The 16,470-nt window shown below is 49.8% G+C and overlaps 1 protein-coding gene across 3 annotated transcripts in view; it reads right to left on the bottom strand.

Moving 5' to 3' along the window:
* Positions 1-201: 201 nt before the first annotated feature.
* The window catches only part of ILDR2 (immunoglobulin like domain containing receptor 2), a 64,009-nt gene continuing 47,740 nt past the window's right edge, over positions 202-16,470 (bottom strand). For all 3 annotated transcript variants that reach the window (XM_045453072.1, XM_045453070.1, XM_045453071.1), the window contains exons 7-10: positions 14,219-14,332; positions 9,500-9,716; positions 7,441-8,119; positions 202-6,139 (exon numbers count right to left, since the gene is read on the bottom strand). In XM_045453072.1, the coding sequence (XP_045309028.1) occupies positions 6,104-6,139; positions 7,441-8,119; positions 9,500-9,716; positions 14,219-14,332 (1,046 nt within the window). In that variant the 3' untranslated portion in view covers positions 202-6,103. The remainder of the gene's footprint in view (positions 6,140-7,440; positions 8,120-9,499; positions 9,717-14,218; positions 14,333-16,470) is intronic.

Here is a 16,470-nt window from a genome sequence, read left to right as displayed (position 1 = left end):
GTCTGTGACAACATCCTTCTGCTGCTAACACTTGACTCCCCTGCGGTCCCGCGGCCTTCTGTTAACAGTCCTTAACCCCTCTGTTACGGTCCTTACAACAACCGAGGCAGTCCTATGTGATCTTTTCTTTCCTGCTGAGGTCTTTTAACGTCAGATCACGATCAGACATAGGTATTAATTACGAGTTCTTGATAACAAACGTAGGTGAAACACTTTATTTAGTTTAAAACATTACAACCAAATTCACTTTGTATGTTTGACACCGAGAAAAAATCACGGGCAACAGCGATACAACAACAGTTTAGTTTTGATGCCACAGACAAGGCACAAAATAGCCGGGCACGTGACTCCCATGAAACAGATTTCGGACCCCTCGGCCCCGTCGTTCCTTCGATTCCTCTTGCGCGGTCCCACAAGGAAAACTCTCGCGGGGTAGTGTCTAATGCCTTTGTTAATAAAGTGGCTTTGCCTTACAGCCAAGGTAAGAGCGAAGTTATTCGTGCCTCTTTTCGCTTTCCCAGAAGAGAGGGGCCGGACCACACGGGCGCGTGTCCAGCCCCAGCGAGAAACCCTGACAAAACTTCTAACTAGACAGCTGCATCGTCTCCTACCTCTAGTCCCTCTTAGTGCCACCTAAAATCCCCGAGATAGAGTGACGGTGCCAGATACTTCACGCCTAAGCAGGTTGCCCCCAAGCCCCAGAATTCTGAGTCTGGATGAATTTCTAGTTTGGCTCAGAAATTCCTCTTCAGGAAGGGTTCTGAAATCTCAAGTGCCTTTTTTGTCACGTCCTTCCCCCCCCCATCCCCCCCCCCCCCCAACAGCACGGCTGATGAAAAAGAATCCATCGTGGAGGGAGGCTGGATCCATGCAGAGCCACATTTGAGGGGCGACGCGGGGCAGCGAGGGGCAGCCCCAGTGGCCGGCTTCGCAGCCTGGCCCCACCGGCGGTGTGTGGGTGGGCACGGGGTCCAGGACTCTGCACCGGGTGCAAACCAGCCGGATCCCCTTCCTGCAGGTGTTGTAGGAATTGCCCGGGAAGAATCCAAGACAGAGGGCCTGGTTCGATGACTTTAAAAGCCTTTGGACTATAGGCAAATCACTTAGTTTTTCTCAACCTCGGATTCTGTTTGATGAGGTCACGACATCCACCCTCCCTCCCTCCAAGGCAGGAGGGTGTCGTAAGGATCAAAGGATAGAATGCATGTGAAAGTGCTCTGTAAACAGTAATACGCCACAAAAATAACACAAATACCATTACTATTAACCTTCTTATCTCCCTCAGGCAATGCCAAAACTCAGGCTGCCGCTTAAAGCAGCTCAGCATTATCTCTGTTCCACTCTGGTGGCAAAAGCCCCTCACTTCAAGCTCTGTGGATCAGCTTCCCAGGTGACTAGGAGGTAGGATCCTGGCAGGAAAAAAAAAAAAAAAAAAAACACAAAAAACTAGGCACTTTTTTTCTCTAGAACTTTAAGTACCTGAGGCCCTATTTTGGTGAATTTGGATCTCTACATCCTATAAATCAGTTTCAACTCTTGCAAGATTCTAGCATCATCTAAATCTGACGTTGGAAGGGTAATGTAGATTTTGTTATTCTTGCCCATCCATCCCACTTTGGGCCTTAAGGTGGCAGTGGGTGTTGACCACAGCCAGGCTGGCAATTTGAATGCTTCAAAAAATGATTTGCCATTTCCCAATCGTCTTTTTCCTTTCTATTCACGATCTAAGTTTTGCTCAGAGTGACATCAAGGGAATGAGAAAATTACCTGTAATTCTTGTTGTCAGATCTGGGATTGTCACAACAGATCACTTTTCCAGGATTAGAAACATCTAGAACAGGTTCTTGGGAGTGCGCCTAGCTTTCCTTTCTCTCTGCCTCAGGCAGTTCTCCTACCCCTGGACCCTGGCGAGTCAGTTACCACCGTGGCAGCCAGATTGCTGGGTGCTTCACCACTGCCAGCCCCAAGGGAGTAAAAGGGACCTCCCCAAGATGTTTAAGCAAAAATTTCAAAGCCCAAGGAGGCCTCGAGACTGGGGTGCACCTTAGTTACGATCTAGTGCAGCATTTTCCAAACGCATCTGATCACAGGACTCTTCTGAAACGTACGGTAAAAGAACAAGTCCTCGCTGCAGACCCACCCAATAAATCTCCAAGACAGGGCCCAACACTACATGTTTAACAGCAATCAAGTAATTTGTATGGTTAGGCAATTTGGGGAAACACTGACCCAGCAGCAACGGCTTGGAGTCTAAAGGCTGAATCAGATCTGTGATTTCACTAATGGCAGTGACAGTTCGTTTCTCCAGCCACAAAGAAAAGGGGGGCTGGATTACAGCAGTGTCTGTGACTTCGGCCTCCCGAAAAGGCTGCCGGACGTCTAATCAGATTGCCTACGTGAAGTCTTTCAGACTATTTAGAACTATTTACCGACGTGGCTGTTTTCAGCACGGAGCGCCTCGGGCTCCAGTGGCAGCCTCTTCCCACCCCCACTCTGCACAGTTCTGTGCCAGGTGCAGAGGGACGGTCGCGGGAAGGGAGAGGAGAGGCCCATTACCTCCACCAGATTTGCTCCGTGCGGGTGACGGTGGCAACACTCACGGCTGCGGAATGGAGCCCCTGGATAAGTAGACGCAGAGCTCCCCCTGGAGCACGCCTGGGCGGGACAGCTGACATGTACCACCAGGGCCACCGCAAGTGTCCCGGGCTTCCTGGTGAGTCTACGCAGGACCTAAAGAAGCAGTCCTGGGGGATACCTCCTGCCACCTGCATCCACGCCCCCTTATCCAACACATCCCTGACTCAGCTGTGACTCACAGGCAAACACAGCAGCTCCTCCATCAACCCACTGGGCCCTCGGCCTTGTACTCCCCCCTCCCCCATCCGAATTCACCTCTTGCAGTCAGACTTTTTTAACACTGGCTTTTCAGGACACTGAGCATATCTTTAAATACAATGGATGGACACACACACACACACACACACACACACACAACATTTAAATATCAAAATATACCCATTTAAATTTAAAAACTTTAATTCTCTGGGTTTGTTATAATTTATCCATAGCAATATTTCACATTATATGCATAAAATCTCCTAATTCTTTCTTGGGCATGTCTTATTCTGCCTGTTCAATTGCAGGGTCCCAGTGGACAGAGACCAGGTCTTCCACAAGACTTATTTTGTACCCAATGGAACCTAGGAAGGAAGCTAATATGTGTTAAGTCCGTCCTATGTGGGAAACACTATTCAGGGAAGAAACAAAAGGACCCACTGAGAAAAGCCGGGGTGCCGAGGATGGCCAGCTTTACCTTCACTTGTGCAGTCAACCCTGTCTGCGTCCCCATACCCAGAAACAGGTGTTCTCTCCTGGCCGAAGGCCTGGAAATTTCAGTGATTTATGCAGCCCTACAGGGGTCAACCTGGTCCTATCTCCCCAGGTTATTTCAGTAGCCTGTCATCTTTGTGTTTTTTATTGTGTTGTCTGTCTGTAGTTTTGTTGTCTTTGGAACTGCAGGTTTCCAACTTTAATAATTCTTTTCCACGACTCCCCTAACCTTCACCAAAATCATACATGCCCTCGGCTAACAAAAGCAATATGTTTGGTCTCTGCAGCTGGTGCTATGGGGCTCTTTGGTGGAGAGAAGCCTGACACAGTGCTCAGTATAAAGAGATAATAGCTACTACAGCTACCCAATATTCTCTAGAATTGCCTGAGCAAGTTGAAATCCAAAGCTGGTGACTAAGAAATGATGATGTTTAATCATCTTCTCCGTCTGAACTGGGGCCAAAACAAACAGACTAGACCTAGGCTCTTAGAGGCCAGGGACACACCAGCAAGTCTAAAACTCAGCACCAGGGTTATGGCTTGTGTCCCCCACCCTTGGAAGTGCCAGCGCTGGGCTGAACCGTCCCTGGTTCCTCTCAGACAGGCCGAAGCCACTGCAAAGTCGCTTGGTGGGCCAGTTCTCCTCCAAGCAGTGGTATCAACTCATCCTCTGACCCTCACCACCAGCCACTTCTTTATTTCACTGCACACGCAGGACTGTTTTGGACACGTCACGAAGTAAATGGATACCAGTGGAATGGTACTCTGAGAATAGGGCCCAGCTCCGATCAGGTGGCTCTGGAGAAGACCAAGGAGTTGCTGAAGAAGAAACCTTCGTAGGTTGCCCGGGGATTCAAAGATAAAAAATTTACCACTGCTGGGAGGCCAGGGATCATTGTCCTCCGGGGATTTGACCCAACCCTGTGTCCCACCACAATGGTGTGGGGTGAAAAGCTTTGACAAACGTTTGCCAAAGAAAGTGGAGACTGTGAGACGCCTAGGTTAGATGGAGTCAGGGATGAAGAACATCCAGACAAGAAGAAATAGCTTTTCCTCGAAGAGAAAGGAACATGTAACAGGTGCACCAACTTCTCAGCCTTGAGCAGGAATCAGCAACTTGGGCTGGGCTCAGCGAGGCAGTTCTTCTGTTGGTCGCGGCTGGCTCACGCCGGTGTTTGCGATCAGCTGAGACTTGATGGGCCGTCAGGGTGGCAGGGGGACCGGGCCTTTTTTTCTCATCATGCAGCAGGACAGCCCAGGCTTGTGCACCCAGTGGCAACTGCAGGGTTTCCAAGAGCAGCGGGAGAAAACAGGCCCCACGCACAAAAATTTTTCCAAGTCTCTGCTTGTGTTACATTTGTTTTGGGCCACCGGCCGAATCAAATCACATGGCCAATCCCAGATGTAAGGGGTAGAGAAACAGGCCGCACCTCTTGATGAGAAGGGAAGAATTTATGGCCGTTTTTTTTTTTGTTTGTTTTTTGGGTTTTTTTTTTTTTTTTTTGCAATCTACACAAATTACAACATCCAGAGATATCTAGCTTTGGGATTTAGGCAAAATCTGTCATTTAGGCAAGGGTGGGAATAGGAAGCGTTGCTTCCTGAGAGAGCCAGATCACTTGTTTCCCAAAGCATCTAGAGCAGCAATCTGAGGAGGCGAAGAGTTGCACACTCCACCATCTCTGGTGTCCTGGAAGGGCAGGGCTGGGATGGCAGAAACAACTCACAGTAAATGAAGTACAAAACCAGAGAAGATCAAGTGGAATCTGTGGGGGAAATGGCCCACGTCCAAAACATAGTGAGATCGTATATTCTTTTCCTCTTAAATTCTTTTTCATTCTTCTCTACTTACTGCTTTGTCCTTTTTCTTCCCCTTCCCCTTCTCTTTCATGTGTGTATTTTAAGCGTTTATCAGAAGGCACCTGATGACAAGTGAATCAGGGTGCAGAGGGAGGTGGGGCTCTGTGGGTGGCACCGCCATGTGAAAAGTCCCGGAGAAGGAGGGTGAGGGGAGCCCTTAATGTCCGAGACTCAGATGTCACTGTGCACAGCAGAAGGAGAAAAAGCAGTTTATGTTCTCAGAGTGGAAAAAGAAATGCCACTTGCACAGCTTTTCAAAAACGTATACTCTTTTGTTTTGTCGCAGCCACTCAAGGCATGTCATTCGGAACGGCAAGTTGAAGTCATTTCTGTGATCGTCCAGCAGGTCACTGTCACTGAGCTCACCAAAGGCCCTCTGATTTTAGCGTAACAATAGTCACTGACTAGTGACTGGGAGACGGGGGTAAAAGGTATACTTTGCCTAAAGCTATCTTCTGTTGTCAGTATCAGGCCTTCTTCTAATGGTAGTAATAAGTTCTTCTGTCTCTAAGCACAGCACAGGAAGTATAGAAGAGCATACCGTAGGCGGAGGCGTTTTCCAGGGATCGGCGGTCCAGAGCTAACTCCCTTTAAGAATTGGAAAAGGAATCCCAGTTTGGCTAAGGAAAGACATTAGGCAGGATGAACTCAGTGGATGAGACACTCCGTGCGTGGAATGTTCTCACAACGTAGTCATCTTGTTTCTCACACCAGTTAGATGTACGCTGAAGTTTGGAAATCAGCCCCCCCCTTAAAGGATGCTCCCCCCCAATCCCTTGCCAAAGCAAAGGTCAAATCTTCCAAGGTGGTGTCCAGAGAAGGTCCCGGGCCTGCTGGCTCTTGGATTTGTGTCTTGTCTCCATAGTCCGCTTCTGATTTCTAGTCACCCAGAGAGACGGCTTGAAAACAAACATCAGACCACAAGGGACATCCTGGTTGGAAAGTCACTCTGGAAAAGAGCAGAAAGAGCCCAATGTTAAGCCACACGATGGTCAAAGAACCCCAACCCAACACAGCGGATGGTCCCCTGGACAGAGGCTACAACCTAACTGTTCAGAGCCCGGCGCACCCTGACTCTTAGGGCATTTCATCAGGCTTATGGCTATAGTTCCTAAGCCTCAGTTGGTGCTGAAGCCAACACGCATCTGACGGAACTTAGTTCCGTGGCCACACAATGACTTCCCAGCCCTTTAGGGCTAACTACGTTTACAGTTCCATAACCGCTAGTGCGGACGGCGCACCGTAAACCTGACATAACCTTAAAGTTCATTCCCTGCTCACGGTACCTCACAGGTCATCTCATTTTACTCTTTAAAGAACAACAAAAGACACTTAATTGTTCTGGAGGGGCTACGAGTCATGCCAGAACTTTTTCCCATTCATATTGTCTCCCCATACTGCACACTAAAGGAAAGGTCCACCTCGAGTTATGCAAAACAAAAGGGTGGAAGAAGCAGGGTCACTGAGGAGGGAGGGTAAGCCCTTGGGCTGGCAGAGTGGTCTTCAGAGCACAGGGGGCAGAGGCATTCTGACAACCAAGAGTGGGCATTTGGGGCTGTCCCCTGGCGATTCTCTGACCTCCAGAGCTCACATCTGGGGGCTGAGGGGCGGACCGGGCTGCCCTTGGCATTTAGAGAGAAAACAATAAAATCTATGTAAGGCCAATTACAAAAGAGACAATTAACCGGGCAGGGACCGAAAGGTTTCCTTCACATACACAGAGCACAATTTATAGTTTACATTCAACAAAATGTCAAGGAGGAAAGTGAGCTGTCCTTCAAAAACGGCAGTAGCTACTAACCTTCTCTGGGCTGTGAACGCATCCGGAAGTTTATGCAACCCTCCCCGCAAGGGGTGGGAGATGGGGGGGGGGGGCGGGAAACGCATCTACACGCATGCATCGCACATTCTGCACACAGATCTCAGAAGCCCCCCTAAACGTCTGTGGTGGTAACGATTCTGGAATCCCTGACACCACACTCCTCTTAAAGCTGCTCTTAAGGATCTGAGACGCTACATCTGCACCCCCGCAATTTCTGCTTCTGGCAACTCTCCAGGGCCCCCTGCTTACTGCCTTCACCTGGTCCGGGGCGGAGCGAGGTGGGCAAAACCCAGCCTGGCATCCGCGTTCCCAAAGCCGGCGGCCCGGCTCCCGGCACCTGGCCCTCCTCCCCGAGCCTCCCCCCTGCCCTGCCCTCCCCCGCCCCCACCGACGGCTCCCCGCACGAGGAGCGCCAGGCTCGGCCTCACAGTTTTCTTGGTGGGCTCCTTCTTCCGCTTCTTCTCCGAGTTGCCGTGGTAGGGCAGGTCGCGGCCGCGGTAGGACGGGCCTCGGCTCAGCTCGCGCTCGCTGTAGGGCGGCAGCGCGTCGTCGTCGTCGTCGGCCGAGTCGTCGTCGTCGCCCTGCGGCGAGGCCGCCTTGTAGGTGCCGGGCGGCGACCAGGCGTAGTAGGAGGCGCTGCGACGGCCGAGCTGCGCGCTCAGCCGGGACGGCGTCTCGAGGCTGCCGCCGCGGCTGGCGCCCTCGGGCCGCGCCTGGCGCTCCAGGCCGCCGGCGCGGGGCGCGTGCTCGTACTTGGGCGCGGTGCCCGGCGTCCGGCTCACCAGGCGCGGCAGGGGCGCGTCGTCGGGCCGCCGGCGCGGGGTGCCGGGGGCCCAGGCGCGGCCCGCGTCGCCCAGGGGCTCCCGGCTGCGGCTTCGCGGGCCGTAGTACTCCTCGGGCGAGTCGTCCTGGTAGAAGCCCCCGAGGGCGTGCGTCTCCGAGCGCTCGAAGCGGCCGCCGCCCCGCGCCTCGTGGCTGTCGCCGTCGGCCCGGCGGGAGCGCGCGCCGTACGAGTCGGCGAAGGCAGCCAGCTCGTCCATGGAGACGGCCGGCACCCCGGCGGCGAAGTTCTTCCGGGACAGCATCTCGGACTTGGAGCGCTGCTGGCTGAGGGCAGAGGGCAGAGGAGACGACGGTCAGCCGGCCCTGGCGTCCTAAATCGGGGTCTGCGCGTCCGCCGGGGGCCCCGGGGGCCCGGGGGCCCGGCGGGGGGGGGGGGGGGAGGGGTCTGAGTGGGACGCGAGAGCGCCATGTGCTCTGGCTGGCCGAGCGGCCTTGGACACCTCTGACACCCCGGACTCTCAAAGTAGAGCGAGGGCGGCCGTGGCTAGCTCCTGAATTCGTGCCAAGGATCAAGACGGAGTTGTAGGTAAAAATGGTGATATATATGGTGTTGAAACACACAGTGGGGCCTTGTGATCATTATGTGACTTCTGGTTGACAGCCACATGTCTCCTCACACCCTCAAAGCCAGCGTGGGTTGGGGTGGCTTGGGATGCACACAGTTGTAGCCCAAGAATACCCTGTAATATTTGGTGATATACAAAGAGCCCATTTCCTCCCTCAGAGCCCAGGGTCAATTTATCTCTGCAAGTTACCTGCAGTTGGTCAATCTGAGAGAAAGACAATGTCTAGTGTCCTTCAAGATAAAGGACAGGGGAATGGGTGTTGGTCCTATTCAGTGGGAAGCAGCCCAACAAAACAGGGTGCACATCTTGGCCTCCCATATTCATTGGCCAGGTGACTCTACCAAGCTCCTCAACATCTGCAAATTTCAGCCCCCCTCCCGCCCCAACTTAAAATGGGGACATTAATAGTACCTGCCTTTTAGAGTTATGAGAATCAAATACAACAGCATATATAACTTGTTTGGCATCTTACTTTTCACGTAACAATGATCAAATGATGGGGGTGATGGGTGGGAATTTTTAGAGGTTATAGGATAAAATATTATGAGAAGAGCAGGGAAATGTTAATAAGGTTACTAAGGAAACGTAGTTAATAAGGTGCATTAAGGTTCAGTATGGTGCCCATTTCAAAGGGCCTTGAATGATTACTTCTACACATGGTGTCTTAAGTGTTCCCCTGCTTAATAAATGTGAGGGGGTGGGGCGCGCCTGAGTGGTTCAGTCACTTAAGCGGCGGACTTCAGCTTCAGCTTCATGATCTCGCGGTTTGTGAGTTCCAGACCCGCGTCCGGCTTGGCACTGACAGCTCAGAGCCTGGAGCCCCTTTCGGATTCTGTGTCTCCCTCTCTCTCTCTGCCCCTCCCCTGCTCACGCTCTGTCTCTCTTTCTTTCAAAAATGAATAAAGATTTTTTAAAAAGTTAATAAAAAAATTAATGTGAGAAGGGGATGTTCAATAGCCCAAAGAGACGTGGCAGGACAACCTAGAAGGGGAGACAGAGATGCTATCAGAAAGTAACAGCCTCCGAGCTCCGGCCACCAGCACCCGGCACCAAAGCTGCCTGCTGCAGCCACCTTCACCTGTGCCTGAAGCTCTCCCGATCCTCTTTGTTATACTCCATGGCTGAGGGTCCCCGGCTTGCCCCACTGCTGCCTCCCATGACACCTGACCAGTAGTCGGGATTGCTCTCCAAATCCCCCGACACAGGGAACTGCTTGCTTGTCATCTGGTGGTACGCCTGGCGGAAATTACTGTCCTCCTCGTGCAGGGAGCTGAGTTCCGAGATGGTGTTGTTATCTGCAGGGACAAAACCAGACATGACAGAGCTTTCTACGTATTAGGGTGGGAACTGTGTGAAGGGCTGAGACCGAGGCTCTGGGGAAACTCCCTCCTGAAGACCTCAATCCTGTCCAGGGTTGGTTATAGACCTGAACTAATGGGATTTGTGTTCCGAGCTCAGCGGGAACTGGCTCCACCCAAAAGCCCACTTGCTTATCAGGAGGAAGGCTTCCCGCATTCTCTGTTGGTGGAACGGGAAAACAGTTGTTACTGCCCCACCTAAGGCAGGCTTCCCAGAACTTGGGCTCTTTTGCAGCTGGTTTCCTCCTAGTGCATCACCATCCTTGTTCCAGTGTTTTTCTTCATGTATAATTAGGTGAAAGCCATGACGATCCCAGGCATGTTGAGCCAAAAGGGGCAAAAAGAGAAGTCACAGTTCACAAGATCTTCCGTACTGTTGCCTGAGTCCCAAGACGGGCCTTCAGAGCCGGGACAGCCCCATGCTTTAGAGGAACCCCATTCCAGCCTCCTGCAGCCGTGCCCCTCACCACAGAGCACAGTCCACAGGGTCAGGGGGACTGCATACCTCGTATCCATTCTTTCCCTTTCTGGATACTCATCCAGGAACCTGGAATATCCTTCCCGGTTGGCACCACGTCCATTTCCAGGGCCTACAAAGACTCCTTTGCCTCCCTAAAGAGGATTCCAGGAGTGTGCAGCCACGGGTGGCTAGGACAGTTGTGTAGAGGTGTGGGAAGGAAAGGGGGACTGGGCTGCACTATGGTCTATGGGCTTCCACTTGTACTCTTCCTACGAAATTCTAAGGAGGGGATGGCCACAGTTTGCTCATTCCCTAAAGGGCCCTAAGTAGCATTTTGCATAAGCACTTGTGAATAAGACCAGAATCGCAGTCTGGAAAGAAAAAAAAAAAAAAAAAAAACCAACTATTTATTTATAGAACTTCGAAATGGATTGAATATCATTTTACTTAAAAAAAAACACATCTAGCGAATCTATTTCTAATGTAACTGGATCCATTTGTTTTCTACAATCCTTTGGTTAGAACTTCAAAATATTATCAAAATCAACATTTACAAGGTGTGAGGCCTGGCTGTTGAGCAAAAGGTAAGCCAAGATAGGATGTGGGCGGCACAAATATGCGTCTCAGGTTCCCCTCTACTTCTCCTCCCTACCCCCAACAGTCCTTGGAGGAGCAGAGAATTTTGCTGAGTCCCACCCCTAGAGGAAAGGAAGGGCCTCCCCACCACTGCATAAACAGTGTCCTTGTCCTGTTCTACCAGATCTGGGCTTACTGGAAATGTCATTCATTTTGGTCATGCAATCAGTTGGTTTTGGATTACAATCTAATTGTTAAACCTTTTCCTCTTTCTGAGGAGAATGGACTAGTTAGTGCCCATTTTAAAGAAAAATAACTCAGATACTACTGATTAAACAATCTAGAACCTTCCTTTTCTCATGATCTCAGTGAACTCGAATCTCCTGGGAACAGCACAGAAGAGAACTATAAGGGGAGCCTGGGTGGCTCAGTCGGTAAATCGTCCGACTTCGGCTCAGGTCATGATCTTGCAGTTTGGCAGGTTGTGAGTTCGAGCCCCGCGTTGGGCTTTGCGCTAACAGCTCAAAGCCTGGAGCCTGCTTCGGATTCTGTGTCTCCCCCTCTCTCTGCCCCTCCCATGCCCATGCTTGGTCTCTGTCTCTCGATAATAAATAAACATTAAAAAAAGAAGAGAACTATAAAATGCATCAAGTGAAACTGCTGAACGATCACATTGTTGGCTCAGAACTTTCCTTAAACTTCAGGGAATAATGGACTTTTCCCACTTCTCCACACAGTGAGGGCTAGCTCTGTTTCACCATTCATCCTGGTGGACTATCTAGGATGTCTGCGGCTCTAACATTTCTGCCGCATCGAGCATACACATCAACGTCCCTGCTTCACGAACACCTAATAATGTAACTCTAGGACAGGAAAGACAGACTTTGTCTGTAAAGGGCCAGATAGCAAATATTTTAGGTTTTGCAAGCCGTGTTGTCACAACTCTTCACCCTGCCATTGTAGCACGAAAGCGGCCACAGTCAATATATAAGTGAGCCGGCATGGCTCTGTTCCAATACAAACTTTTTACAAAAACAGGAGGTGGAACATATTTGCCCTGGTAGCTGTTGTCTACAGATCACTGCACTAGGATCCTGGACTAAAAACATCCCAAGAGCAACCCCCTACTTACAAGGGGCAAGAAGAAGAAGGATCTTCCTGGCTAGCATATTCATGAACTTGAAATCCCCAGTTCTTACAGAATCTTGCCCCAGCCTGAAACCAGGAGATCCGTTTTACAAGGAGATCTTCAAGACCGTCCCACGTCCAAGATCCACCCCAGGGTTTACTCTGCTCTTCAGGAACAGAACCTCTCAAAGTCAAGTGAACTATATTCCTACTTCATCTCTGTGCAATTATTGTAAGGTCAACCCGCAGGTTCCAGGAAATCCTGGTTCCAGTTCTAGCACTTTTCCTCTCTGCCTCCCTTTTCTTCTCTGTAAAAGGAAGGAGATGGGAGTGCCTGGGTGGCTCAGTCGGTTAAGCGTCCAACTTCAGCTCAAGTCATGATCTCGCGGTTCGTGAGGTCAAGCCCTGCATCAGGCTCTGTGCTCTGACAGCTTGGAGCCTGAGCCTGCTTCATATGCTGTGTCTCCCTCTCTCTCCCTGCCCTCCCCCACTCATGCTCTGTCTCTCTCTCTGTCTCTCAAAAATGAATAAATGTTTAAAAAATTTTTTTATTTTTTTTATTTGAAAAAAAATTATTTTATTTTTTTTACTTGAAAAAAAAATTTTTAAACGTTTATTTATTTTTGAGACAGAGAGAGACAGAGCATGAACGGGGGAGGGTCAGAGAGAGGGAGACACAGAATCTGAAACAGGCTCCAGGCTCTGAGCTGTCAGCACAGAGCCCGACGCGGGGCTCGAACTCACGGACCGTGAAATCATGACCTGAACCGAAGTCGGCCGCTTAACCGACTGAGCCACCCAGGTGCCCCCCCAATTTTTTTTTAAATGAGGGAGGTGGATTCAACAACCTCAGTCTCTTCAGCTCTAACATACTAAAGTCCTAGGAGGTAAAAGGCTGTGATCTCTAAACAGATACAGCCGCGGCAGCCACGGAGCCATCCAGTTTGCTCAAAAATTTCTTGGGTAAAGAGCACAGGACTGGGAATCAGAAGAGCTGGGTTCTCATCCTGGTCCGGTCACTTCAACCCTCTGGGCTTCTGTTTCCTCATCTGTACACTGCAAAGATTGACCTCAGCCATCTTTAAGATGCTAAGATTCCATGGATGCTAAGATTCCATGACATTAATGATCTGTCAGTCCCCGAAGACCATCCAGGTAGGCAGGAGACATCACCTAAACCGGCACCCATCCTTTTAGCTTAACCTCAGGTTTTAACTTTTTCTCTGAGCTGTGAGATCCACAGATTTCCTCCCAGGCTCCTTCTCCTTGATCCCTATCTGTGTCCCCTCACAGGGCTCCATGACAACACGTTACAACTAACTTGTCAAGTGCAGTGACATCTGCATTCCTGACATTCCAATCTGGAGATTGTCTTTTTATAGTCCCTGCGGTGGGAGGATGCAGCCCAGACAGGATGAATTTAGCATTGCAAACTGGGAGGAATATGTTGTCCTTAATCTGAATAAAGTGCCTCTAGTCTGGGACTGTTTCCCCAACAATTCTATCGAGTCTCTCCTTGCTTCCAAGGCAAGGAGGGTTCAAAGAGAGACAGACCTTGTGACCTTACCACCAGGCCCGCCAGCAGCCTTTTGATAATCAGCGAATCTATGTCAGACCTGCCCTGTGCCGCCCCTCATCACGGAAGGTAATTTGGAATCCACGCCAAATAATCAGCCGTGTCGGCTGCCAAGCGTCCAACGGGCTGCGAGTGAGTTAAGCTTGGGGCCCTGCAACTCCGTGATTTAAAGGTTCTCTTGACGAGAGGGACACCCTTTTTGCTAGCCCCTCGGTCTCTGCTGCTGGGGATCTCAGAGGCACGTCGGGCCTCCTTTTTGTAGATTCATTTGGCAGCCTTGCTCGTTCACTTTCCTCGAGGCCCCCCTCTAGCAAGTCAGCAGCTGGACCGTTGTTCAATGATAGGGGCTTTCGTGCTGGGAAAAAAACGCACATCTTTTGTCATCATTTTGAATCTGTTTTAAAGAGAGTAGCAGGGAGAGATTCTTCGAATAAAGTATTTCCAACCCCAGGACTGCACAGGCCCAACAGCGCTGGCTACTCCACGGAGAGATACAACGTAAGCCAAGGGACACACACCTGCTCTACTCCTCGCACCAGAAGCCCTTTCTCTCCCTGGGTGTACTTGAGGCTACTGTCCTCAGGATGTCACCGGCACCCTTGCTAGCTCAGGGCCGCCCAGGTTTGGTAACCCCTGAATCCCCCTCAGCGTTGAACTCCCGCGTGACGCGCAGATCACACAGAACTAACAGATGCTCACATCTGCCTCTCATCCTTCTGGCCGGATCAAACTGAGCCAGCTCCTTCTCGACGTAGTACAGGACCTTCATGGAGTCTCTCTCTTTGTCCGCTTGGATCCGGTAGCCTTTGCGAACTGTTAAGGAAAGGACAGGAAGGTGAGCTGAAAAAAGCAGGAGGGGGGCCTCCATTTTACCAAGTGAAAAACATGGTCCCTGCTTCTAACAACTCTTTTTGAAATCACCCAGAAATAGTCATCTATATTTATACTTATGGAACCATACCTGAGATCCCTTTTATCAGATGGTGCCCCTGGAACGGAGGAACAGCAGGTAAATAACAAAGTTCTATGACAGTATATTTTGGGTCACTTGTTAAATTCTGTTTCCTGCTTTCTGACCTTCTATAGCTCCACTTAAAGATCATCTTCTCAAAGCTCAGGAAAGTATACTCAGAGTAAAAAAAAGGCCATTTTCTAAACAGATCATTCTATACCATCTGGGGATCACATCTTCACTTGGTAGGAGCACATGTAAATAAAACAGACACTCAAACATCAGGGACCTTGACAAAGGTGGCCTGAACGCCTCTAGTGTCCTGGGAGATGATGCAAAAACTCCATAACTGGGATTAGAGACTATGATATACATTTGGGCCAAGTAAGGTGCAAACTACATGGATTGCTAAGTATGGTTCCATTTATTTCTTTAACATTTTCCTTTTAGGAAAGGGAATACCATATTCTAGACATGATAAATTCAACCTGCCGCTATGTGGTTACAAGCAGGTGTTATTTTCAGGGCTTAATAAGAAACAAAACTAAAGCCTGAGAGATAATACCATCTCCTACATCCCCATCACTCATGTTGTCAGATACAAAGGCTGTTGAAGCCCCATATCACTTAAGTATCAGCCAAGTCCAATACCAGCCTCAAGGGTGATCAGACACAGGCACGTCTGATCTTCACAGATAAGGGAAACGAGAGAAGGGAAGGAATGGGATGGGGACGTAACAATAATGGCAAGAGACAACACTCATTGGGCACTATGAATGTGCTAGGTACGGTGCTAAATGCTTTCATGGACGTTCCATTCCTCCCAACCCCTAATGAAGTTCCGGTAGCCTCATTTTATGGTTGAGAAAACTCTGATTCAGAGGGATTTCATAACTTGCTCAAGCATTACTGGCAGCACCAGGGCTGGAACCATGTAGTCTGACTGAAGCCTCTCTGGAGCCTAGGAGTCAGGGGTAGTAGGAAAGACAAGAGGAGAAAGCCCAGAGTAGGAAATGCTCGTAGGTATGCCCTGGGTGGGAGGATCTGAGCCGTCGTCCTATCTTCTAGCCAGTCAGGACTCTACAACGGGATGGAAGAAAGTGACCCAACCCCCAACGTCCTCTGTTCCCAAAGCAGGGCGAATGCCATACAGAAACCACATGACTGCATGTGCCTCCAGAGGGGACTCTGCTTTCTGCTTTCTGGTCACCTTACCCTGGCTGTGGACAAAGCCCCACACACAAACTATGTCCATGGAAGATTAAAATACAGCATTCCGCAGCACTCTGATCACAGCCCTGGCACCGAAAACTGAAAGAACGCCCCCACACCCATTTGCAGGTGCACCAATTTTCTATATGAGAACATTCTGGGCAGTTCAGATTCATCTCCAATTGTGGAATCACTTAAAAAAAAAAAAAAAAAGACTAATGAATCTCAGCACACGCTTTTAAGTGGCACCTTCTCCTGGAGGTTAGATCCGTAATCCTTATGCAGAAGCAATTATTAGCAGGAATGATTTTATTTATCAAGCTACACACTCTTCCTTCCATCTCTGCAGAGGCGTTTACAGAGTAGTACAGACAGTTCAATTAAAATGCAATTATCCCACGGAACTGCTATGTCTGTTCTGAGGCAGTCATGTCTGATGGATGAAACACAGGGCTAGGAAATAGGGAACTGGGCACTGGTAGGCATGTGGCTGGTTTATTGAGGGGCCTCAAATAAATGATGACCTACCAAGTACCTGGTTTTAATGTGTATAAAATGCAACTAATACTTCCCCAACTTTAAATCTTCCCAACCTTTCTCTTCACAAGGAAGAGAAGACAGATACAGAAAAAATTTAAAAAGGTAAAAAAAGAGGACAACAAAGACCTAATCGGTAGAGTTCTTTGAGTTCCTTGTAATTATCAGGGGCAGCTCAAATGGCACCACATCCCAAAAGCTTTCTCTGATTCTCATAGCTATAAAGTTCTATTTCTTCTCTCTCTCCATC

The sequence above is a fragment of the Leopardus geoffroyi genome, chromosome C3 (assembly GCF_018350155.1).
Source record: "Leopardus geoffroyi isolate Oge1 chromosome C3, O.geoffroyi_Oge1_pat1.0, whole genome shotgun sequence".
Taxonomy (NCBI): Eukaryota; Metazoa; Chordata; class Mammalia; order Carnivora; family Felidae; genus Leopardus; species Leopardus geoffroyi.
The sequence above is the reverse complement of the archived record's forward strand: the minus strand, read 5'-3'. Positions and strand labels throughout refer to the sequence as shown.